A 19,635-nucleotide genomic window follows, 5' to 3' on the forward strand; every position below is an offset into this window, starting at 1 on the left:
ATGGCTCTCTCGAAGAGAAGCTCCGACCACATCGAGGCCAAAGATTACCGGTACGTGGTTGGAAGACAGGACGTTTCGCGTCTCGGCGGTCGTGTGCCCGATGCCCTTGAGAAGAGCAATATCGAGAACGTCCGGTTGTCCCCGTGCGGAGAAGATCGTGGGGTCAAACGGCCCCAGTGTTTTAGGTTAGGTTAGCTTAGGTTAGCGCCGTTACGGTGAACGGCGCGGGAGAGGCGGCGCCCGCTGCGGTTGACAGTTCGCGAGTTCCATATACTTGAAACGTAACTTCTTTTATACTCACGTAGGGAGCAAAGAATATTGAGATTGAAGAGATGTCACCTTCCCCTCCAATTTGGAATCTTCTTACTTCCCATATTAAATTCCTCGTATCCTGTATTGCCTAGTTACTGCTTTTCGTTGCCTTCGCTCTACTGACAGCATCTTAGTCCCAGTTTCACCTTCAGAAATGCGCGCCTAAACACACACACACACACACACACACACACACACACACACACACACACACACACACACACACACACACCTCGTATGAGTGTAACATTTATAAACGAAGCTTTGTACCTTCACCTTTTAATTGAAGTTCGGGTACCCATCCATCTGTGATAGATTTCATAGCTCCGTTGCAGACGGTGGGCATATTATCACAAAACTTAAGAAATAAAGTAATTTTGTTGATAAAATGCAGGACTGCTTTGTGACTTAATTGAAGTGTGTCTTCACTTCATCCCTGCAGAGATATCTATACATCTTCAATCATCTGAAACAAAAGCTACGATTCTTCTTGCCGTGAACATTCAGGTACTGCAGCGAAGTGCAAAATTTCTTCCCTGAATCTCTACACGTGTGATTGCGTATGAGTAACGTTGATATAAGATGACTTCATAGATCAGGAGAGACCTCGAATTGTATTTCAGGTTTCTCAAAACTTGCTAATTAGTCTTGTTTGTGTATGTGTTGGAGTGAAGGGGTAATGATCTTACGCACCAACTGGTATGGTCAGTAATGTAGCTGAAAGAGCCAAATTTTGTTAACCGTGCTATACACAACAAAACTGACAGATAATTCTTTCCTGGCGTAGTCCGCGCGACGACTTTGCATCAAGCAGGACTCTCTCGCGTGGACCTTGCGTACTCATCATTAGCGATTCACTGCGAAATGGAATGGGGTGAAGAGATGATGAAACTTACCAGATGAAAAAATTGCGCCATCGAGTTTCAAAGACAGTTCAATAGTTTGTGTTGAGAGAAGTGAAGCTAACTGTTGACACCCGAAGTCTATGATAAGCGAAGAGAGCACTACATTCACAGGAGCTGTTTGTGTGTACTCCTAGGAGTGTATATCTCAGAAAATCTTCTCGATTCTTCGTCCACGTGAACCTGTTACTCGGATGTCGCAGATCTGTGAAGGAGAACATAATTTAGTTTCAGAACTTGGGCAAAATATCATGACAGCTTAGCTGTGTCATTGAGCAACACTACTGTCACCCTATCTGCTTTATTTTTCTCCTCTGCTTTACTGATTCATTAGGTTGTCGTGAAAAAACAACGCCATTACATGCAGTAAAATCGATAATTAAGATGCTATATTAGTCAAACCTTTAAGTAGTGTGTTTAAAACTTTCGCCGTAAACAATGCAGACAGCTCTAAACAAATAACCATTATTTGCTCATGCATGCCACCACTGATGGTAAGAATGAAGAAATGAATTAAACAAGCACCATTGAATGTAAGCTGATACCATAATGTGCATGGGCATCTATGCTACGTAAAGCGGAATGTAGTTTTACTTGGTGTTTGAAGTAATGCATTGCCAGCTATCATTTATGTTCTTTGTCATTCTCATCGAGACACATACAGAAAATCTAGCAATGTACTTCTTTCAAAAGGACATAAAACGAAGTGATACTACATGCGGTCAAATTTGACAACAGAGTTACACGTACAGTGTGACAGATAACCGATTTCGCGAATAGTGTTGCAAATGCTTGCCTATCTCTTGCATGATATACACAGTACGGTAGAGATACAAAGCACACATTATAGTTCTCAAGCCCAAAACTTTTTGTACCATTTGCGGGAGCAAAACTACAAGAGAAATTGTAAGATTCATAGCTTCTGTGGAGTAAGGAATTACTCTGATTATGTGAGCGTTTTGCAGTCTTATGCTGATCTGATAGTTTCCTGTTTAATTCTGTAACACTCAATGAAGCAAAGTTTGTTTCTAGAAATAAATAAATACCCCTTAATTGCGTGTAGAATGATCAAAACTTTTTCATCAACAGGAATAGTCAGGCATGCTCAATTGTTGTGTTCCAAACCAGAGTTCTTCAAGCAGGTAGAGTACAGAGCACTGTCAACTTCGAATAGTGCCAAAGTTCATTTTTAAATCCGTAAAGATGTATACGTTGATTATCGTCTGCCGTTCAAATCCTCTGTCATTGATCGTTAACGTCTTACGTCTAGATTATCTACATCGGTTTGCTGATCATGGAGACCTAGGTGAAGCAGGGCTGGTGCTCATTAATCTGTTTGACAAATCTGGAGCGTAAAGACCACTATGCTTTTAAAACATGGAAGTTATTATTAGATTTTTTTAAACAATGTGCTCTGTATGTATATGCTTTTAGTACACTTGTACAATTGATGATATTTTCCAAAATGAAAATGATGCTAGTTATAATGATCGTATTAAAGGGATGTGATGGTTGTGTGTTTTACACTAGTTTTTGAAACTACGTTGGTGTTTGTGTATAGTTGTTTGTAATTTTTTTTGTTTGGTACTTCTTAAAAGACAACATCCTGGGTGTTGTCCAGGCTTCCTAAAGTGTAGTGGTACGGTTTACCAGGATGCCCTCTTTAACATAACGTAACGCAACGCAATGCGACGTGGTGGTGGCAGCGGCGATGACGACGTCGACTTCGTAGCTCTTCAAAATACACCTAGAAAACATTCTTGAATAGGGTTATCTGGTCTTATGGTCAGTTGAAACAAAAAAATCATACTGAGCATACACTCACAGCTATGGTACAGAGATACGTAGTTCTCGACTGGTCTTTATCTTCCATCTGATAATCCCCTCAACCAGTTTCGGCCTATTTTGAGCTCAGGTCATATCTGCACCCTGAGATTCACACTTTGCTTGACCATAAAGGCCACACTTTTTTACAGGAAAAATTGAAGCCTTTACTGAGTGAATCACTTTCCATATAAAGTTTTATATCAGTGCACACTCCACTGCAGAGTCAAAATATCATTCTGGACTTCCCATATATTTTCATGACGCAGCAGCTCACTAAAAGGGGAAATGAAAGGCTAATGGGGTCTACTTCGCTGTGGGGTATTAGCACATTTTATGGAACATGGGATCCTGGCAAGTGGTATAGCAATATTCCTCATGGATGTGTTGAAGGAATGAAGTAGCATGAATTTTACAGCCTTCCTGAGGTAACAGCTACAACTGAGGGTAATTACACTAACAGCAATTCCAATTGCTGGTGATTACCAGTGGTGTGTAACAGATTGGAACCACATTTCTTTTGCATTGCATTCCAAATGCATGCTGGACTAGGGGCTATAGTATTGGAAATATACAACCATTAGATAGGCCTAGTGCTATAATGAGTATAGTGTTCATAATGAGAATACATTTAACCTTTCCAGTCCAATTTTTTTGTACACTACATTCTCCCCAACACTTATTTGTTTTACACAGGGAAGGATATAAGGCATTTAGAGGTTATACAATGCTGTTAAAAAAAAAAAAAAAACAGTATGAGGTCATTTGACAGCCTTAGTTTCTTTTAGACTATTTTTTGAATCTATGTTGGTGTTTGTGTATGGTTGTTTGTAATTTTCTTGTTTGGCACTTCTTAAAACATCCTCCTGGGTGATGTCCAGGCCTCCTCTTGCATGTTTCACAGTAGAAAATTGTTTCTTATCTTCCTCTTTTCTGCTTGTGTTTGTTGCAAACCATGTAATCTTCTGTTGATTTTCTTCTTTTTTTTTCTTTTTTTCATTCTGCATTATAAAATGCATCTTCCCATTTAGTCTCTCCTCAGTGTTACCCGATGATCGTCTTCCTCTTCTCTTTGAATTTGTGTTTCTCATCTGACTGACTAGCTGTCTGATTAGATTTCTTCTGGAGGAAAAGTTAGTGTACAGCTGTTCTCCACATTAGGTTTTTTTTTCTATTGAGTAAAGACTATAACTGTTCTTCACAGAACTTCAATCAGCCAGAAGAATAATTTTTTCCACCAGTTTCATGACTGCCTTGTAAAGCCATAGCAACCACAGTACTGATTAGCTCTTTGGACTCCTACCATGAATTTAACATATTCCAAAATAATGGTGTGTTTCACGAACTGCAGAGGCTCTGTCTTTCCATAACCAATGATCAACTGAATTTGATTTGAGGACAAAAGAATGTACTCAGCATCTCTTGTCATGGAATGAAAATGACGTAATTTTAATCTCACTTTGTTTGCCACATAACTCATATTCAGCAAGTTAGGTCTTCTTCAAATTACTTTAGAAGACGTAGCTGTTAGATGAAATTTCATTTTGTGCAATTCCTGAGCAAGTTGAGGATTTGTATAGAACCTTTCAGTAAAGATGCGATAGTCTGAACCACCTGCACAAGCTACTAATTGCTGTGCCACAAGACCCAGTATTCGGGTTGCAAAATATAAATCAGGATGAATTAGACTTTCTGTAGTTGTCTTTCCATTATATGGAATGTGAGGAGAAAAAAAAAATTTCTGACTCGCACAGACAGAAAACTTGTAAACCCCACATTTTAGGCTTCTTTGGGCTGTAGAACTTGAACTGAATTCTTCCTTTGAATCCCAATGTGCTCTCATCTATAGCCACATTTCTTTTTGGTACATAAATTCTTTGCATTTACTGTCAATATATTCACTAATGTTCTTCACCTTGCTGTCTCTCGTATGTTGACCCCCCATTCCCTCCTGAGTTGTGACAGATGGAACTAAATGCAACATCCAATATATTGTGGGGGGGGGGGGGGGGGGAGAGGGGAGAGAGAGAGAGAGAGAGAGAGAGAGAGAGAGAGAGAGAGAGAGAGAGAGAGAGAGATGAGATGGGAAAAAACATCCTTGAAAAATGGAGTCTTCTATAAAATAGCCAACTAATTCTGCCTACAAATTCAAGGCCATGTTCAGTACCACACCAAGAAAAGCCTTCCATTCTTCTAATGCCAGTGCCACATTGTATGTTTTGTAAGTAAAATGACTTTCTATATCATTTCTTTGGCATATTTATTTGTAGCATTCACTATTTCACTTCACAAGTTGACTGTCATCATTGTGATAAACTTCCAAGGTATTTACTACAGGTTGTCTCTCTTCATAAAAAATTTGAACCTGCTTAGCAATGTGTCTGTCAGTGTTTTTCTTGGAGCTTGACCTGTAGTTAATTATGGGAGAAGGGGTGGAGAAATACACGCATGAAATTTTGTGTGTTTTATATTCAGATCACTGTTGTTGCTTTTTTTTTTTTTTGTGGTCTTCAGTCCTGAGACTGGTTTGATGCAGCCCTCCATGCTGCTTTATCCTGTGCAAGCTTCTTCATCTCCCAGTACCTACTCCAACTTGCATCCTTCTGAATCTGCTTAGTGTATTCATCTCTTGGTCTCCCTCTACGATTTTTACCCTCCGCGCTGCCCTCCAATACTAAATTGGTGATCCCTTGATGCCTCAGAACATGTCCTACCAACCGATCCCTTCTTCTAGTCAAGTTGTGCCACAAACTTCTCTTCTCCCCAGTCCTATTCAGTACTTCCTCATTAGTTATGTGATCTACCCATCTAATCTTCAGCATTCTTCTGTAGCACCACATTTCGAAAGCTTCTATTCTCTTCTTGTCCAAACTATTTATCGTCCATGTTTCACTTCCATACATGGCTACACTCCATACAAATACTTTCAGAAACGACTTCCTGACACTTAAATTTATACTCAATGTTAACAAATTTCTCTTCTTTAGAAATGCTTTCCTTGCCATTGCCAGTCTACATTTTATATCCTCTCTACTGTGACCATCATCAGTTATTTTGCTCCCCAAATAGCAAAACTCCTTTACTACTTTAAGTGTCTCATTTCCTAATCTAATTCCTTCAGCATCACCCGACTTAATTCGACTACATTCCATTATCCTTGTTTTGCTTTTGTTGATGTTCATCTTATACCCTCCTTTCAAGACACTGTCCATTCCGTTCAACTGGTCTTCCAAGTCCTTTGCTGTCTCTGACAGAATTACAATGTCATCAGCAAGCCTTAAACTTTTTATTTCTTCTCCATGGATTTTAATACCTACTCCGAATTTTTCTTTTGTTTCCTTCACTGCTTGCTCAGTATAGAGATTGAATAACATCAGCGAGAGGCTACAACCCTGTCTCACTCCCTTCCCAAGCACTGCTTCCGTTTCATGTCCCTCGACTCTTATAACTGCCATCTGGTTTCTGTACAAATTGTAAATAGCCTTTCACCCCCTGTATTTTACCCCTGCTATCTTCAGAATTTTAAAGAGAGTATTCCAGTCAACATTGTCAAAAGCTTTCTCTAAGTCTACAAATGCTAGAAACATAGGTTTGCCTTTCCTTAATCTAGCTTCTAAGATAAGTCATAGGGTCAGTATTGCCTCCCGTGTTCCAACATTTCTACGGAATCCAAACTGATCTTCCCTGAGGTCGGCTTCTACTAGTTTTTCCATTCGTCTGTAAAGAATTCACGTTAGTATTTTGCAGCTGTGACTTATTAAACTGATAGTTCGGTAATTTGCACATCTGTAAACACCTGCTTTCTTTGGGATTGGAATTATTATATTCTTCTTGAAGTCTGAGGGTATTTCGCCTGTCTCATGCATTTTGCTCACCAGATGGTAGAGTTTTGTCAGGACTGGCTCTCCCAAGGCTATCAGTAGTTCTAATGGAATGTTGTCTACTCCCGGGGCCTTGTTTCAACTCAGGTCTTTCAGTGCTCTGTCAAACTCTTCACGCAGTATCATATCTCCCAATTCATCTTCATCTACATCCTCTTCCATTTCCATAACATTGTCCTCAAGTACATCGCCCTTGTATAGACCCTCTACATACTCCTTCCACCTATCTGCTTTCCCTTCTTTGCTTAGAACTGGGTTTCCATCTGAGCTCTTGATATTCATACAAGTGGTTCTCTTTTCTCCAAAGGTCTCTTTAATTTTCCTGTAGGCAGTATCTATCTTACCCCTAGTGAGATAAGCCTCTACATCCTTACATTTGTCCTCTAGTCATCCCTGCTTAGCCATTTTGCACTTCCTGTCAATCTCATTTTTGAGACGTTTGTATTCCTTTTTGCCTGCTTCATTTACTGCATTTTTATATTTTCTCCTTTCATCAATTAAATTCAATATTTCTTCTGTTACCCAAGGATTTCTACTAGCCCTCGTCTTTTTACCTGCTTGATCCTCTGCTGCCTTCACCACTTCATCCCTCAAAGCTACCCATTCTTCTTCTACTAGTCCCGGCAATACAGTCTGTAACAGTGATGTGGATGAAATGAGTGCCAATCTACCATCCCTTTCCTGACATTATAGATGTTCAATTAGTCCAGGACCCTTTATTACACAGATTCCACAACAGTATAGGATGTGGAGTATTACGGCCTTAGTAAAAAGCAATCTTGCAATGTAAATGTACTGTTAGTGCCGTTGTAGGAACAGAATGGTATATTCTGTTGTAGTTTGTTGTAGTTGGACAGTATCTCACATAATTTCTTAAAAATTGCTACTGAATGTTGATTCATATTAACTAGTTACTGAGTGAAAGATGTGAAGGGAGTTGCACACAAAAGGCTGTTGCTCACAATGGCATGTAAAGTTGCACGTATCCAATGGGACAAATAACAGTGAAACTGGCCAGCAGCTGACTGGAGGCACTTAGTCTGTGTCAACAGTTCATGATTTTTCCCCTTTTCAGATGATGCGAGGCATTTAGTACACCAGCGGCCTAATGACGCATTTATCCCACACTGTGTGTTGTTTGAAATTTTGTATATTTTTTTTCGTACTATGGCTGGAGTCCACGCATTCGTTTTACCGTGAACATGAATCACAATGTTCAGTTCAGTGTTCATGATGACCAAATGTTGCATTTTTACATTTGAAACTGACAACAACTGTATCAAACCCAAGGTCATCGTACCACACCTTGACTGGTTGGCTAAATCACCCCATCTTAATCCCACAGAAAAAGTCTGTACTTGTTAGGAACAGCAGGTGAAACACAGAAGTCAAAATCACTGCAATTTTGTGGCTTTACAGTATCTAATCATCAATGAAAGGCTTTGGCTGGATGTGGTATATCTGAAGGTATCTGTGGACTTTGGTGTGGCAGGTATTTTTAATAATCCTTTTTTAAAATATGTGAGGAAATAGTTGTAGATAGCCCAAAGGAGAAAGCAAAACAATACAACAAAGCAGCAATACAGAGAACACTGAGTGAAGAAAAAAATTAATCTCTCATGCCCACCTTAAACAAGGAAAATCATTATGACTCCAAAAAGTAAAAGTTCATACACCTTATAATATAGAATGTTCTTTGTCACTTATGTCCAGTCACAAAAACTGACAATAGCCAGGAGAGCTGTGTGCTAACCACATGCCCTTCCATCTCTGTAGCCAGTGATGCCTGTTGGCTGAGAATGACACAGTGGTCAGTCAGTACCGTTGGGCCTTCTGTATCTGTAGCCTTTTCAGATGGAGTTTAGTTTTTTTTTTATGTCACTTATGTAATGCATCATTAACTCAGGGTATTTTCCCAGAAATATTGAAATATGCCATTGTTAAGCCTTCTATAAAAAGAGTGACTCCACAGATGTTAATAACTACCACCCCATGTCACTCCTTACAACATTTTCTAAAATGTTTGAGAAGCTAATGTACTCGAGGGTTGTCACACACCTGTGTAGTAATTCGATACTTAACCACTCACAGTTTGGATTTCAAAAGGGCCATTCTGTTTAAACAGTTACAGAACACACAATAAAACCTTTGAATGATAAAAATCACCAATTTGGATCTTCTGTGATTACTGAAGGCATTTGTGTTAATCGTAATAGTCAGTCAGGTACATGTTCAACAGATCATTTGCTCAATAAATTGTAATTATGTGGAACAAGTCCCAAATGGTTCAAATGGCTCTAAGCACTATGGAACTTAATATCTGAAGTCATCAGTCCCCTAGACTTAGAACTACTTAAACCTAACTAACCTAAGAACATCACACAGATCCATGCCAGAGGCAGCATTCAAACCTGCAAACCGTAGCAGCAGCATGGTTCCAGACTGAAGGGCCTAGAACCGCTCGGCCACAGCGGCTGGCAACAAGTCCCATTTTACATTCAAGCAACAAATATAGTTATAAATATGGCCACATGCTGACCGTTATTTATTTATTTATTTATTTATTTTAAATGTACAGATGTGAGTTAGTAATTCCTACCAGCCACCTTTAGACATTACAAGAACAGAAATTCTTATATGGAATAGAAGATGTCAAGGAGAAACGTTTTCAGATTGTTTTCAGATTTTACTTTTCTATCTGTCAGACATTTTATATCACTTAATAAGTGATCAAAAATTTTTGTTGCATCATTTTGCACCACTTTTTGTGCTAGAGACAACCTTAATGTGGACTAATGAATGTCAGATTTTCTTCTGGTATTGTAATTATGTACATCATTTTTTTGCTTTGAACAGCAGTGGATTATTTACAATAAACTTAGTGAGGGAATAAATGTACTGTGAAGCAATAGTGAAAATGTCCAACTTCCTAAACAGATCCCGACAAAATGATTGTGGGTGAACGCCACACATTATTCTTACAGCATGCTTTTTGAGCAATGAAAAATCTTTCTTAAAGATGAGTTATCCCATAATATTATTCCGTATGGCATTATTGACTGCAAATTTGCAAAATATGTCAACTTACTACTTGTCTCTTCCTAGGGTTGCAATGATTCCAAGTGCAACTGTGGTTGAACTAACTTGTGCTAGGAGTTTCAAAATGTGATTTTTCCAGCTTCCACTCTATTTATTATTTCCTGAACATGTGTTGTGTTTATTGGTGTATGCCTTAGATGTAAAGAACTGAAGGTGCTGTATCAATATATTATTCCAATATCCTATTAGAGAAGTTTTTATGAAACACATAGTTCCTCAAAAGCTTGGTTTGGTTCTTATTTAAGAAACAGAATACAGAAAGTTATCTTAACCTCTTCGAGTAATACAGAGAGGGATGCTGAGTCGTCATACAATAGGGATCCCACAGGGTTTAATCATTAGGCTACTACTATTCTTGCTTCATGTTAATGATGTGCTATGTTATTTGACTCAGGAGAAAGAATTAATTCTGTTTTCAGGTGATACAAGCATTGTCATGAAGCCTAGCAAAGAGGTATGAATAAAGAGAATAGAAAATGGTGCTCTTGTGAATGTTGTTGAATGATTTTACACACATGGGCTAGCTTTACACTTTGAAAAAATGCATTTCACACATTTTCTACTGTCAGAAATATCCCACTTCTTACTAACTAAAAACTGTAAATGGCCACCGTGCACCCATATAAATATTATTTTGTATTGAGTTGTGTATAAGTATTGCATGTTTGTTCTGTTGACACATTCCATATAATAATATTTCTTGTAAATTTTATCTATGAAATGACTGAATGACTGACCGACCGACTGACTACCTTCCTCACCAAACTGACATCATTACCTGGGGTAGCAGTAGTGTTACATGGTATTAGCATGTCGTCTCCTGCAGGGAACCAATTTTTTGTCTGGTGTGCTTAGTCTCATGCTTAAAACAGAACTGAAATCAGCAATATTGTAGGAGGCACTACAGTATTTCTTAGCGCAAAACACATCTAAACACATTTATAAATTGTTGCATGCAGAATTAAAGTTATCCCTACAGGCAGCAGTATAGTTGACTTTTCTGTGAGTGAAAGAAAAGGCTCTAGTGGGACGTAATCCAGCAAATGAAATGAAAACTGACTGTTGTAGATTCGTGTTTTAGAAGTAGTGGCACAGTTGTCATATCTAAATTTAGCATTGCAACACTAAGGCAGTTTTATTCATATGAGGGGAGAAAATGAATGTAAATTAGCTTACCACAGTGGTTGACCGTATGTTCACATACTAATTTTAATTTCGTAAGAAATGATGGGAAAGATTCATTCAAAAAATTTTGTTCCCACCTTGAACATGAGTGAAGGATGATTTTTTTTTACCTAACATTGTGATTGATGTTGAGACTACCCTTATGAATTGGCAACGGTTATTGATAGTTATTATCATGTAATTGTTCTCTTTTACAGAAATCATTTCTATTAATGACTTTTGTGATATTTAAAAAGATCTATTTCGTGTTCACATCTGTTTTTCAATTGGTGGACATCCTGTACTTGTATGCTGCACTTATTGTTTTCAAAAGTTTTTAAAATGATTGGTTCTGTTAGGTACTCCTTGCAGTTTTTAATTGGCTCCAGCAGTGCTTGAATAGATCTATATTGAAATAATAGGATAAATTTTGTGAAGAGATTTTATAGAACATTTTAGTCAATTTTTTTTCTCTGCTGTCCAGCTCATCAAGAAACTTGAGATTCAATTTTGATTCATTATTGTAGCTTTAGTGATTTAAGAAAACTGAAAAATAGATGACTAACACTGCTGATATTACCCTGGGAAGCAAGTATGTTATATTAACATAAACTTGTTTCTTACAGACTGCCTTTTGGAAAAATCAAACTGATTATATTTGCTACATGTAAAATCTCTGTCATTTTCAAAACTGCCGTGTTTCAGAGAGGAGGTATATTTACCATGTAAAGAACAGTACTGTGATAAAAATGTGTCGTATTGGAAAGGATTAAGTTTTTCAGACACCTATAGTTCAGTTTTCATTAAATCACTTTTGATATTTATCAGTACAAATGTACTATCTTTAATTACAATATCCTCTATTTAAGTCAGATGCATTTCAGAGAGCTGTAATACCATTTTCAAAGTGGAATTCAGATTTTGAAGTTCACTCTTTTTGAAGGAGGGGGAAAGAAATGAAACAGCTCTTATTTTTATAAGAGTAGGATGTCAGATGAAATTTATAGCAGAAATAATGTATGCCACCTGCAATCCTTCAGTCACAGAATATTTACCACATGCAGTAGTAAAAGAAACCTCTACATTCACACACACTTTAAAAAAAGTTTACGTTTTCACTGTGATTGAAGGAGGACAGAAGTTAAATTAAGTTCTACTGTCCCATTGATGACAAGATCATTAGGTCATGCACTCCTCCAAGGAACCTTCTGGGCATTTGCCTTCAGTGATTTAATGAAGCTGAAAGAAAGGAAAAATTGTATAGTTGGACCCAGAGTTGAAATGTGTCCTGCCAAAGGAGAGTCCAGTGACTTAGCACTGCACTGCTTCTGTTTGTTTGCGATTGATGACAGTAATTATTATTATTATTATTATTATTATTATTATTATTATTATTATTTTATGACTGAAATATTTCTAATCTAAAAGTAAGTGTCATGACCTGTGTGCACTGATGAAATACCTGTTACAGTTGTACTGGTCTTGAAGGTATTTTATTTTTGAAAAATGGGTTGCCTATTTAAAACTGATGTTTTTGTTTTCTTTATTGTGATTTTAAACTGATACACAGATGTTTACTTACCATTATAACAAAAACATTTAGACGGTATTTATTTAATTATTTGGTGTGTGTAGCTAAGAAGGTTTCATACATGATGGCAGTAGAGAGAAAAATAATGGTCTTGTTTTGCTTTTATATGTAAATAAGATTGCATAACACATCTTAAGCAGTGACCTTACTTTTTATTACATTTCTGTAACTAACAAAGATGTTTCTCTTCTTTTTCTCACAGTTAACAAGAGTATTTTCTGATGATGAGGCACAGATCAATAAGAAGCTGCCAAAGGAACTGCTCCTTCGGTAAGATAATGTGTTTATTATAATTAATTTTCTATAAAATAACCCTGAAAGGATATCTGTATTTATCCTGTTTTGCCACATAGGTGGTTTCTTTTTTCTTAAATTTGCCACTTATCCCTGCTCTGCAGAACCTTTCATACTAGTTTGTAACTACAGCAACTATCAGATATGTGCGCTCAAACTTCAAAAAAAGTACATCCATGCTTTCTGACTGTATTTAAAGCAGGAATTTTAATGCCATTACTAAAAAAGTTGAGTAAGGAGCGCTAAACCTCTATGCAAAATACTTCTCACTCTATCTAGGTGTATCACAACATTTCCTCAGATTTAGAAAAAAAGCCTCACATATATTGCTGAACATTTAAATTGATCCCACCACTTCCCTTCACCCATACTATTTTTCTCATTTTCTCCTGCTCTTGCCCTCATCACACGCACATTCTCACACCTCGTACTCAACAGCTCTCTCACCCTCCCTATATTGATACATGCACTATACTGACCTTGCCTAATCCATTCATGTTTGCTACTCCCTTCCCCCCCCCCCCCTCCCCTCCCCACTCATGTCTACACATTGACCTCCACCCCACACATCTTATTTATTTGTATTTCTGTTTTGACGTCGGTCTCATTCCATTTTCATGTACATTATATTTTGTTTTCAAATTGGTTTTTCACCATACTTCATCTGGTTTCATTCCGTTTTTACTATAATTCATCTTGTCTCAGCAGGAACAATTCTCTTACGTGAACAGTAAACACACAATGATCTATACTGTGCTGATACAACTTCCACCTTTATAATATTAACATATTGTTACCCACAAACAATAACACTCACAAGCAGCCTCTGGATTGCTTAGTTTGATAACAGAAACAAACTACATGTGCCAAATGTGAAATACAATGATCAGCCAGAACACTATGACCACTGATCCACTACCAACATAAACCCATCTTGGTGATACTACTTGTCAGACACGCACAAAGTGCATTGAGTGTGCTGTCTGTGTGTAGAATGGGGAAGGCATGCAATCTATATGAGTTTGACTGAGGGCAGATTGTGATGGTCTGGAGGCTCAGCATGGGCATTTAGGAAACTGCATGACTTGTCAGCTGTTCGAGGAGTGCTGTGGTGAGTGTCTTCAACACGTTCAGAAAACCAAGGTGAAGCCATGCCCAGATGTCGTGGGTAGGGTGGCCCATCATTATAGATGTTGGACGTTGTAGGCTGGGCATGCTGATAAAACAGAACTGTGGTGGAACTAACATCAGATTTTAATGCTGGGCAATGTGCAACTGTGTCTGAACACACAGTGCACTGAATACTCGTAGTGATGGGCCTCCACAGCTGACTACCCATGCACATGCCAATGTTAACACCATGACATCAGTAACTATGACTGCAGAGGCAGAGCGTTTTATGGTCTGATGAATCCCAATACGTTCTTCATCATGCCAGTAGTGGGTCGCAGATCTGTCGTCTCCCAGGGGAACGGCTTCTTGACACCTTTACTGCGGGATGGAGACAACCTGGTGGTGGCTCTATCATGCTCTGAGCAACATTCACGTGGGCATTCATGGGTCCATTGGAGCTCATGCAAGGCACCAAGATGGCCAAGGAGTATTGTACACTGGTTACAGACCCCATACAACCCTTCATGATGATCATGTTCCCTGACAGCAGTGGCATTTCTCAACAATACAATGCACCATATCACAAAGCCAGGAGTATGATGGAGTGGTTCGAGGAACACAGTGATGAGTTCCAATTGATGTGCTGGCCCCCTCCAATTCATCAAATCTTAACCTGATCGATCCCATCTGGGATGTGATTGAACGTGGTGTCAGAGCTCATCACCACCCTTCCTTGAATTTACAAGAATGATACAACTTGTATGTGCATATGTGGTGCCAACTCTTTCCAGTAACCTACCAAGGCATCATTGCTTCCATGTCATGATGCGTCACTGCTGTTATCCATGCAAAAGGTGGATATACTGGCTATTAGGTAGGTGGTCATAATGTTCTGGCTGACCAGTGTATACTGGTTGACGGTGGACCTTTATATTTTTTCTGAAATCAGAAGTTGCACCTATGGAAGCATTTGTATTTCTTACAAAATGTATGTCCACATGAAATGTACAAAATCTTTGTGTGGTAAGCATATATAAATACAATGCATTATTACATTCATGTTCAAAGACATCTTTTTGCCATTACAGTAGGTTTCACCATGTCTTTTCCATACTGTCCTCCATTTGAGTTTGAGGATTTTAGTTACACTGTTGTGATTACAAAATAACTCTGACTTGCAGCACAAAGATTTTGAATGAACTTACCTTTAGAGTAAGAGGTAGTACTGACATAAAAAAAAATTTTAAATCGGTTTTACTTGATAACTTCTTTTATTCTGTAGATGAATTTCCAAACAGATCTGGTAACCAATTATAATTTAGGTTAAGGTGCATGTAAAAGCTGATCCTGCAAACCCCCAGCTTGCAGCCATATTTTCATGGAAGAAATATTATTATATTTGTAAACCAATGGATATTTCTACATTAGTCAGATATCACTAATATGATGCACAGAACATTCAGACAGTTAAACTAAACTGATTACTACTTACCCATCTGGCTTCCTAATCAATGATATGATGCATGAATATCTTGTGAAGTACTATACAGAGAAAAACCTTATGTCCATATTACTCCTAATATTCTGCAGTACTAAATTTTCCTTCCAGAGTACATAACTCTTAAACTGGTTGGAACAGGTACACTATGTACCTTCACTATCAAAACAACCAATGAATAATCACTAATCCCATACTCAAACAATATGGGGAATTGCCAAATATTTTTGAAATCACCATATGTTTACTTACCTCATTGCCCATATGGTGTACCAAACTTGTCAGGAAGTCATTCTGACTGCCAAGACAGCTACTTTGGCAGAATGTTCCGTTCTATAAAAGACAGTGTAAATCTCTGCAATACATTTCTATGGTGGTATCTTCATATCATGTAGGATGCGTCACTGTAGCAGCAAGAAGCGAGATGAGCTCTACTACAATTGCAATGTACAGTTAAACAGGAAATCCATCAGGATCAGTTACCCCACTTTTCAGTCTTGGTTCTCACAGACAATCATTTCTAAATCTTTTTTCTCTAATTCCATGTAGCAATGAAACTGTAGTTTTGTCTTAATTAATAAGAGTTTAGAAATCTATCCTTCATTTCACTATAAGTCATTTCAGCCCCAGTTTGATCAATAAGTAACTGAATGATTAATTTATGAAAGTGCCTTCTTTGATAACTAAGCTCTGCATTTTCTTCTTTAGTTTTCACTCTAACATTACAGGATGTGTGAGATTGACACGAAGAGTGCGAAAGGTAATATGCAACCTCTGTCTCCCCCCCCCCCCCCCCCCCCCCCACCCATCCCATTCCTAAGTTCACATCAGAGTAGTTGCCTTCCATGTGTAAAGCTCTCCTGAACTGCCAAGAGAGGCCTAAAGTTCCTTAATAATATGCATTACTCTAATGAATCATCAGCAAAGATTATTACAGAAGTGATGGTGCAGGATTTTAACTACTTATTTCAAACCAGAGGCACCTAATAAGTGATGAGTATAAAGCTGCATTGTGGTTGGTTGGTTGTTTGGGGAAGGAGACCAGACAGCGTGGTGATCGGTCTCATTGAATTAGGGAAGGATGGGGAAGGAAATCTGCCGTGCCCTTTCAGAGGAACCATCCCGGCATTTGCCTGGAGTGATTTAGGGAAATCACGAAAAACCTAAATCAGGATGGCCGGACGCGGGATTGAACCGTCGTCCTCCCGAATGCGAGTCCAGTGTCTAACCACTGTGCCACCTCGCTCGGTAGCTGCATTGTGTCTATACACATTGTATAGGAGGGAAAGGGATGGGAAAGTAGAACAAATGAAACAGAAAAGAAAAGTTAATCTGCCCCATTTGATACACGAGTTGTCAGTGGTGCCTTTGGTCTTGAGCCAGGGCTTATGGAAATAGCAAATGGACTTGAGACTGCTGACCCAACCACAAACTAATTCTCATTGTGGGTTTAGGCAGCTCAGTATCAGAACTCGCACACAGCCCCTGGGAGGCAAGTATCTTTTTTCCAATGCACCACTGCCAGTTTACTGTATCCCTCGCACCCTCACATTGACAAATTAAATCCATTAGATTATATTGAGTTTTCTATGTAGCTGCCACAACAAAAAATGGCATGTTGAAGACAGCATGCTATCATTGACACTGATTTAAGGTGAGTGCAGCATATGGGCAACTATGTTCGCTTCTGTACACAGCATCTGAATTCTGTAGGTATTCTATTACAAGTATGCAGTTATAATGAAGAAACTACTACAAAACGTGCACCTGGCAAGTAAATGTGATGTAACAGTTTTTTGATCTATGTGCATATTTGAAATAAGTAACAGAGATGGTGACACTAAAATTTACATCCAATTTAGAACAGAACAAAACTAATAAATAGTAGCTTCCTATCAGATTCTGAATAAGAAGAGAGGATCTCACAAGCAGAATAGTATGTAGCACAAAGTGCAAGGCAGTAACAAAAATAATACACATTGTGGATAATGGTTGTAGCTGCAATTCTAGCTTTTTATATGGTGCTAAGTGGTGGAGGAAGTTTATTTCACCTTCTGATGCAGATCTAAATGATAGTTGGCAGTTACAAATGATAAAACATATCTGCAAACACGTTAATGATACATAGGGCTCCCTTTATAAAATGTACTCTAGTTGCCCTACTACCATTAAGTTGTGAGTCTTTGACCTGTTAATTACTTGTTTGTCAACATTTTAACACCAATTTATTTAATATCAAACAGCAATTTTGGAGACTGCAAATTTATGTAGTTATGTGTTAACTTTTGACTCCAACAATTGGCAATATCGTTGCATCATTGACAGCTAATACTCCATCTGCAGCGATCAGGCATGGCGGTGCAGCGGTAAGACGCAGTACTCATATTAAAGAAGATGACAGTTAAAATCCCCATCTGCTCATCCAAATTTCAGTTTCTGTAATTTTTCTGAATCACTTAAGGCAAGTGATGGAACAGTTCCTTAAAATGGATATGGGCTATTTCATTTAGTCCTTCCCAAATAGGGACTTCTACTCTGTTATGACCTCATCGTCGATGAAAAGTTAAATCCTACTCTTCCTTTTATCTCTAATGACCTGGGACATCAAATCCATTCCTTCATTTCTTCCTTCCATGAAGTCTGTTTCTTAATTTTGATGTTGCATGGTTACAGAACTTGGCTGAGTTCAGATTTGGAAATTTAAGGATCACAGGTCATGTTACTTCAATAAATCATTGGAGCCGTATGTGAAGGAGTACATTCTTTATGTCGTTGTGTAACATGTGTCTTGTACTAAACAAGTGCTCATAGCTCTTTTAGGTATGCGTTTCAGAGCCTATGTTTAATGGACCTTTTTTCTTTGAATGATTGTTCTTGTCACATCCCCGAATATTGACTGTTCCTCTTGTATGATAATGAATTACTCCTCATCTTAAACATAATAGCATGATAGTAAAACCAGTAAAATAGCATTATTGTAGGTACTTCAATATGTATATATCTACAGTCTTATGACTTCTATTTTTTCCACATATCTGTGGCTTCCACCAAGGGATGAGGCACAGTGGTAAGATCCGGCACATGAATTCAGGAGAGCAAGTGTTCAAATTATCTTTTGGCTATCCAGTACCGGTTTTCTGTAATTTCCCATAGATCATTTAAACTGAATGCAGGGATAATTCCTATGAAATAATATGGCTGATTTCTGTCCTCAGTCTGAGCTTGTGGTCTATCTCTAATGACCATGCTATTGACAGGATGTTGACCCCTAATCATACACCCTTCCAAGGCTCTGCTCACTGTCAATATGTGGAAAAAAATATGTCTCTTACCTGATCTTAATGTGTACTGAAGTAAGATGTTCCAATAATAAGTCTGTACACTCTTGTTCATGACATGTGGCCGTTATAATGTCTACTTTTTCTTTATTTTTCTGTACCACTTTCAGTGAATTATAGCATGATACTGTAGTAAGGGCTTAGCTGATCCCTCACCTCAACTCCTTCCCAACCTTATCATTTAGCAGAACTGTTTCCAACCTAGAAAGACATTTTGTTCTTCAGAATATTACATACCCAGAGAAAAACAGGACACACAGAACTGCAGACATGCTGATCCTGCAACTCTTTGCTGATAAACGAGAAACAAAGCTGTAAACTCAGTAATTAGAGTTGCAAGCAGTAATTGGTGCACTTTAGTCACTTTTTGTAAATAAAAGCTGTGTTAATAATTCCAACAGTTAAACTTTGATCATCACATGTAGTTAAGATCCCTAAAAAAGTGGTAGATCAATCCAACCATATATAAATGTACTGAAAGACACAGTTCTCTGAAAAATGGACCGTAAGGCTAGTACTGTGCACTTCTAATACTTCTTAGTCACTCCTGATGTCATCAACTTGCCTTGGTAAATGTGGCATGTAATTTCAGTTTGTGTTAAGTGAATGGACTGGACTT

The 19,635-nt window shown here is 38.2% G+C and overlaps 1 protein-coding gene across 8 annotated transcripts in view; it reads left to right on the forward strand.

Annotated features, from left to right (window-relative positions):
* Positions 1-19,635, forward strand: part of LOC126183383 (F-box/LRR-repeat protein 2) — a 262,031-nt gene that overhangs the window by 196,446 nt on the left and 45,950 nt on the right. For all 8 annotated transcript variants that reach the window (XM_049925315.1, XM_049925319.1, XM_049925316.1 and 5 more), the window contains one exon: positions 12,976-13,043. In XM_049925315.1, the coding sequence (XP_049781272.1) occupies positions 12,976-13,043 (68 nt within the window). The remainder of the gene's footprint in view (positions 1-12,975; positions 13,044-19,635) is intronic.

The sequence above is a fragment of the Schistocerca cancellata genome, chromosome 4 (assembly GCF_023864275.1).
Source record: "Schistocerca cancellata isolate TAMUIC-IGC-003103 chromosome 4, iqSchCanc2.1, whole genome shotgun sequence".
NCBI lineage: Eukaryota > Metazoa > Arthropoda > Insecta > Orthoptera > Acrididae > Schistocerca > Schistocerca cancellata.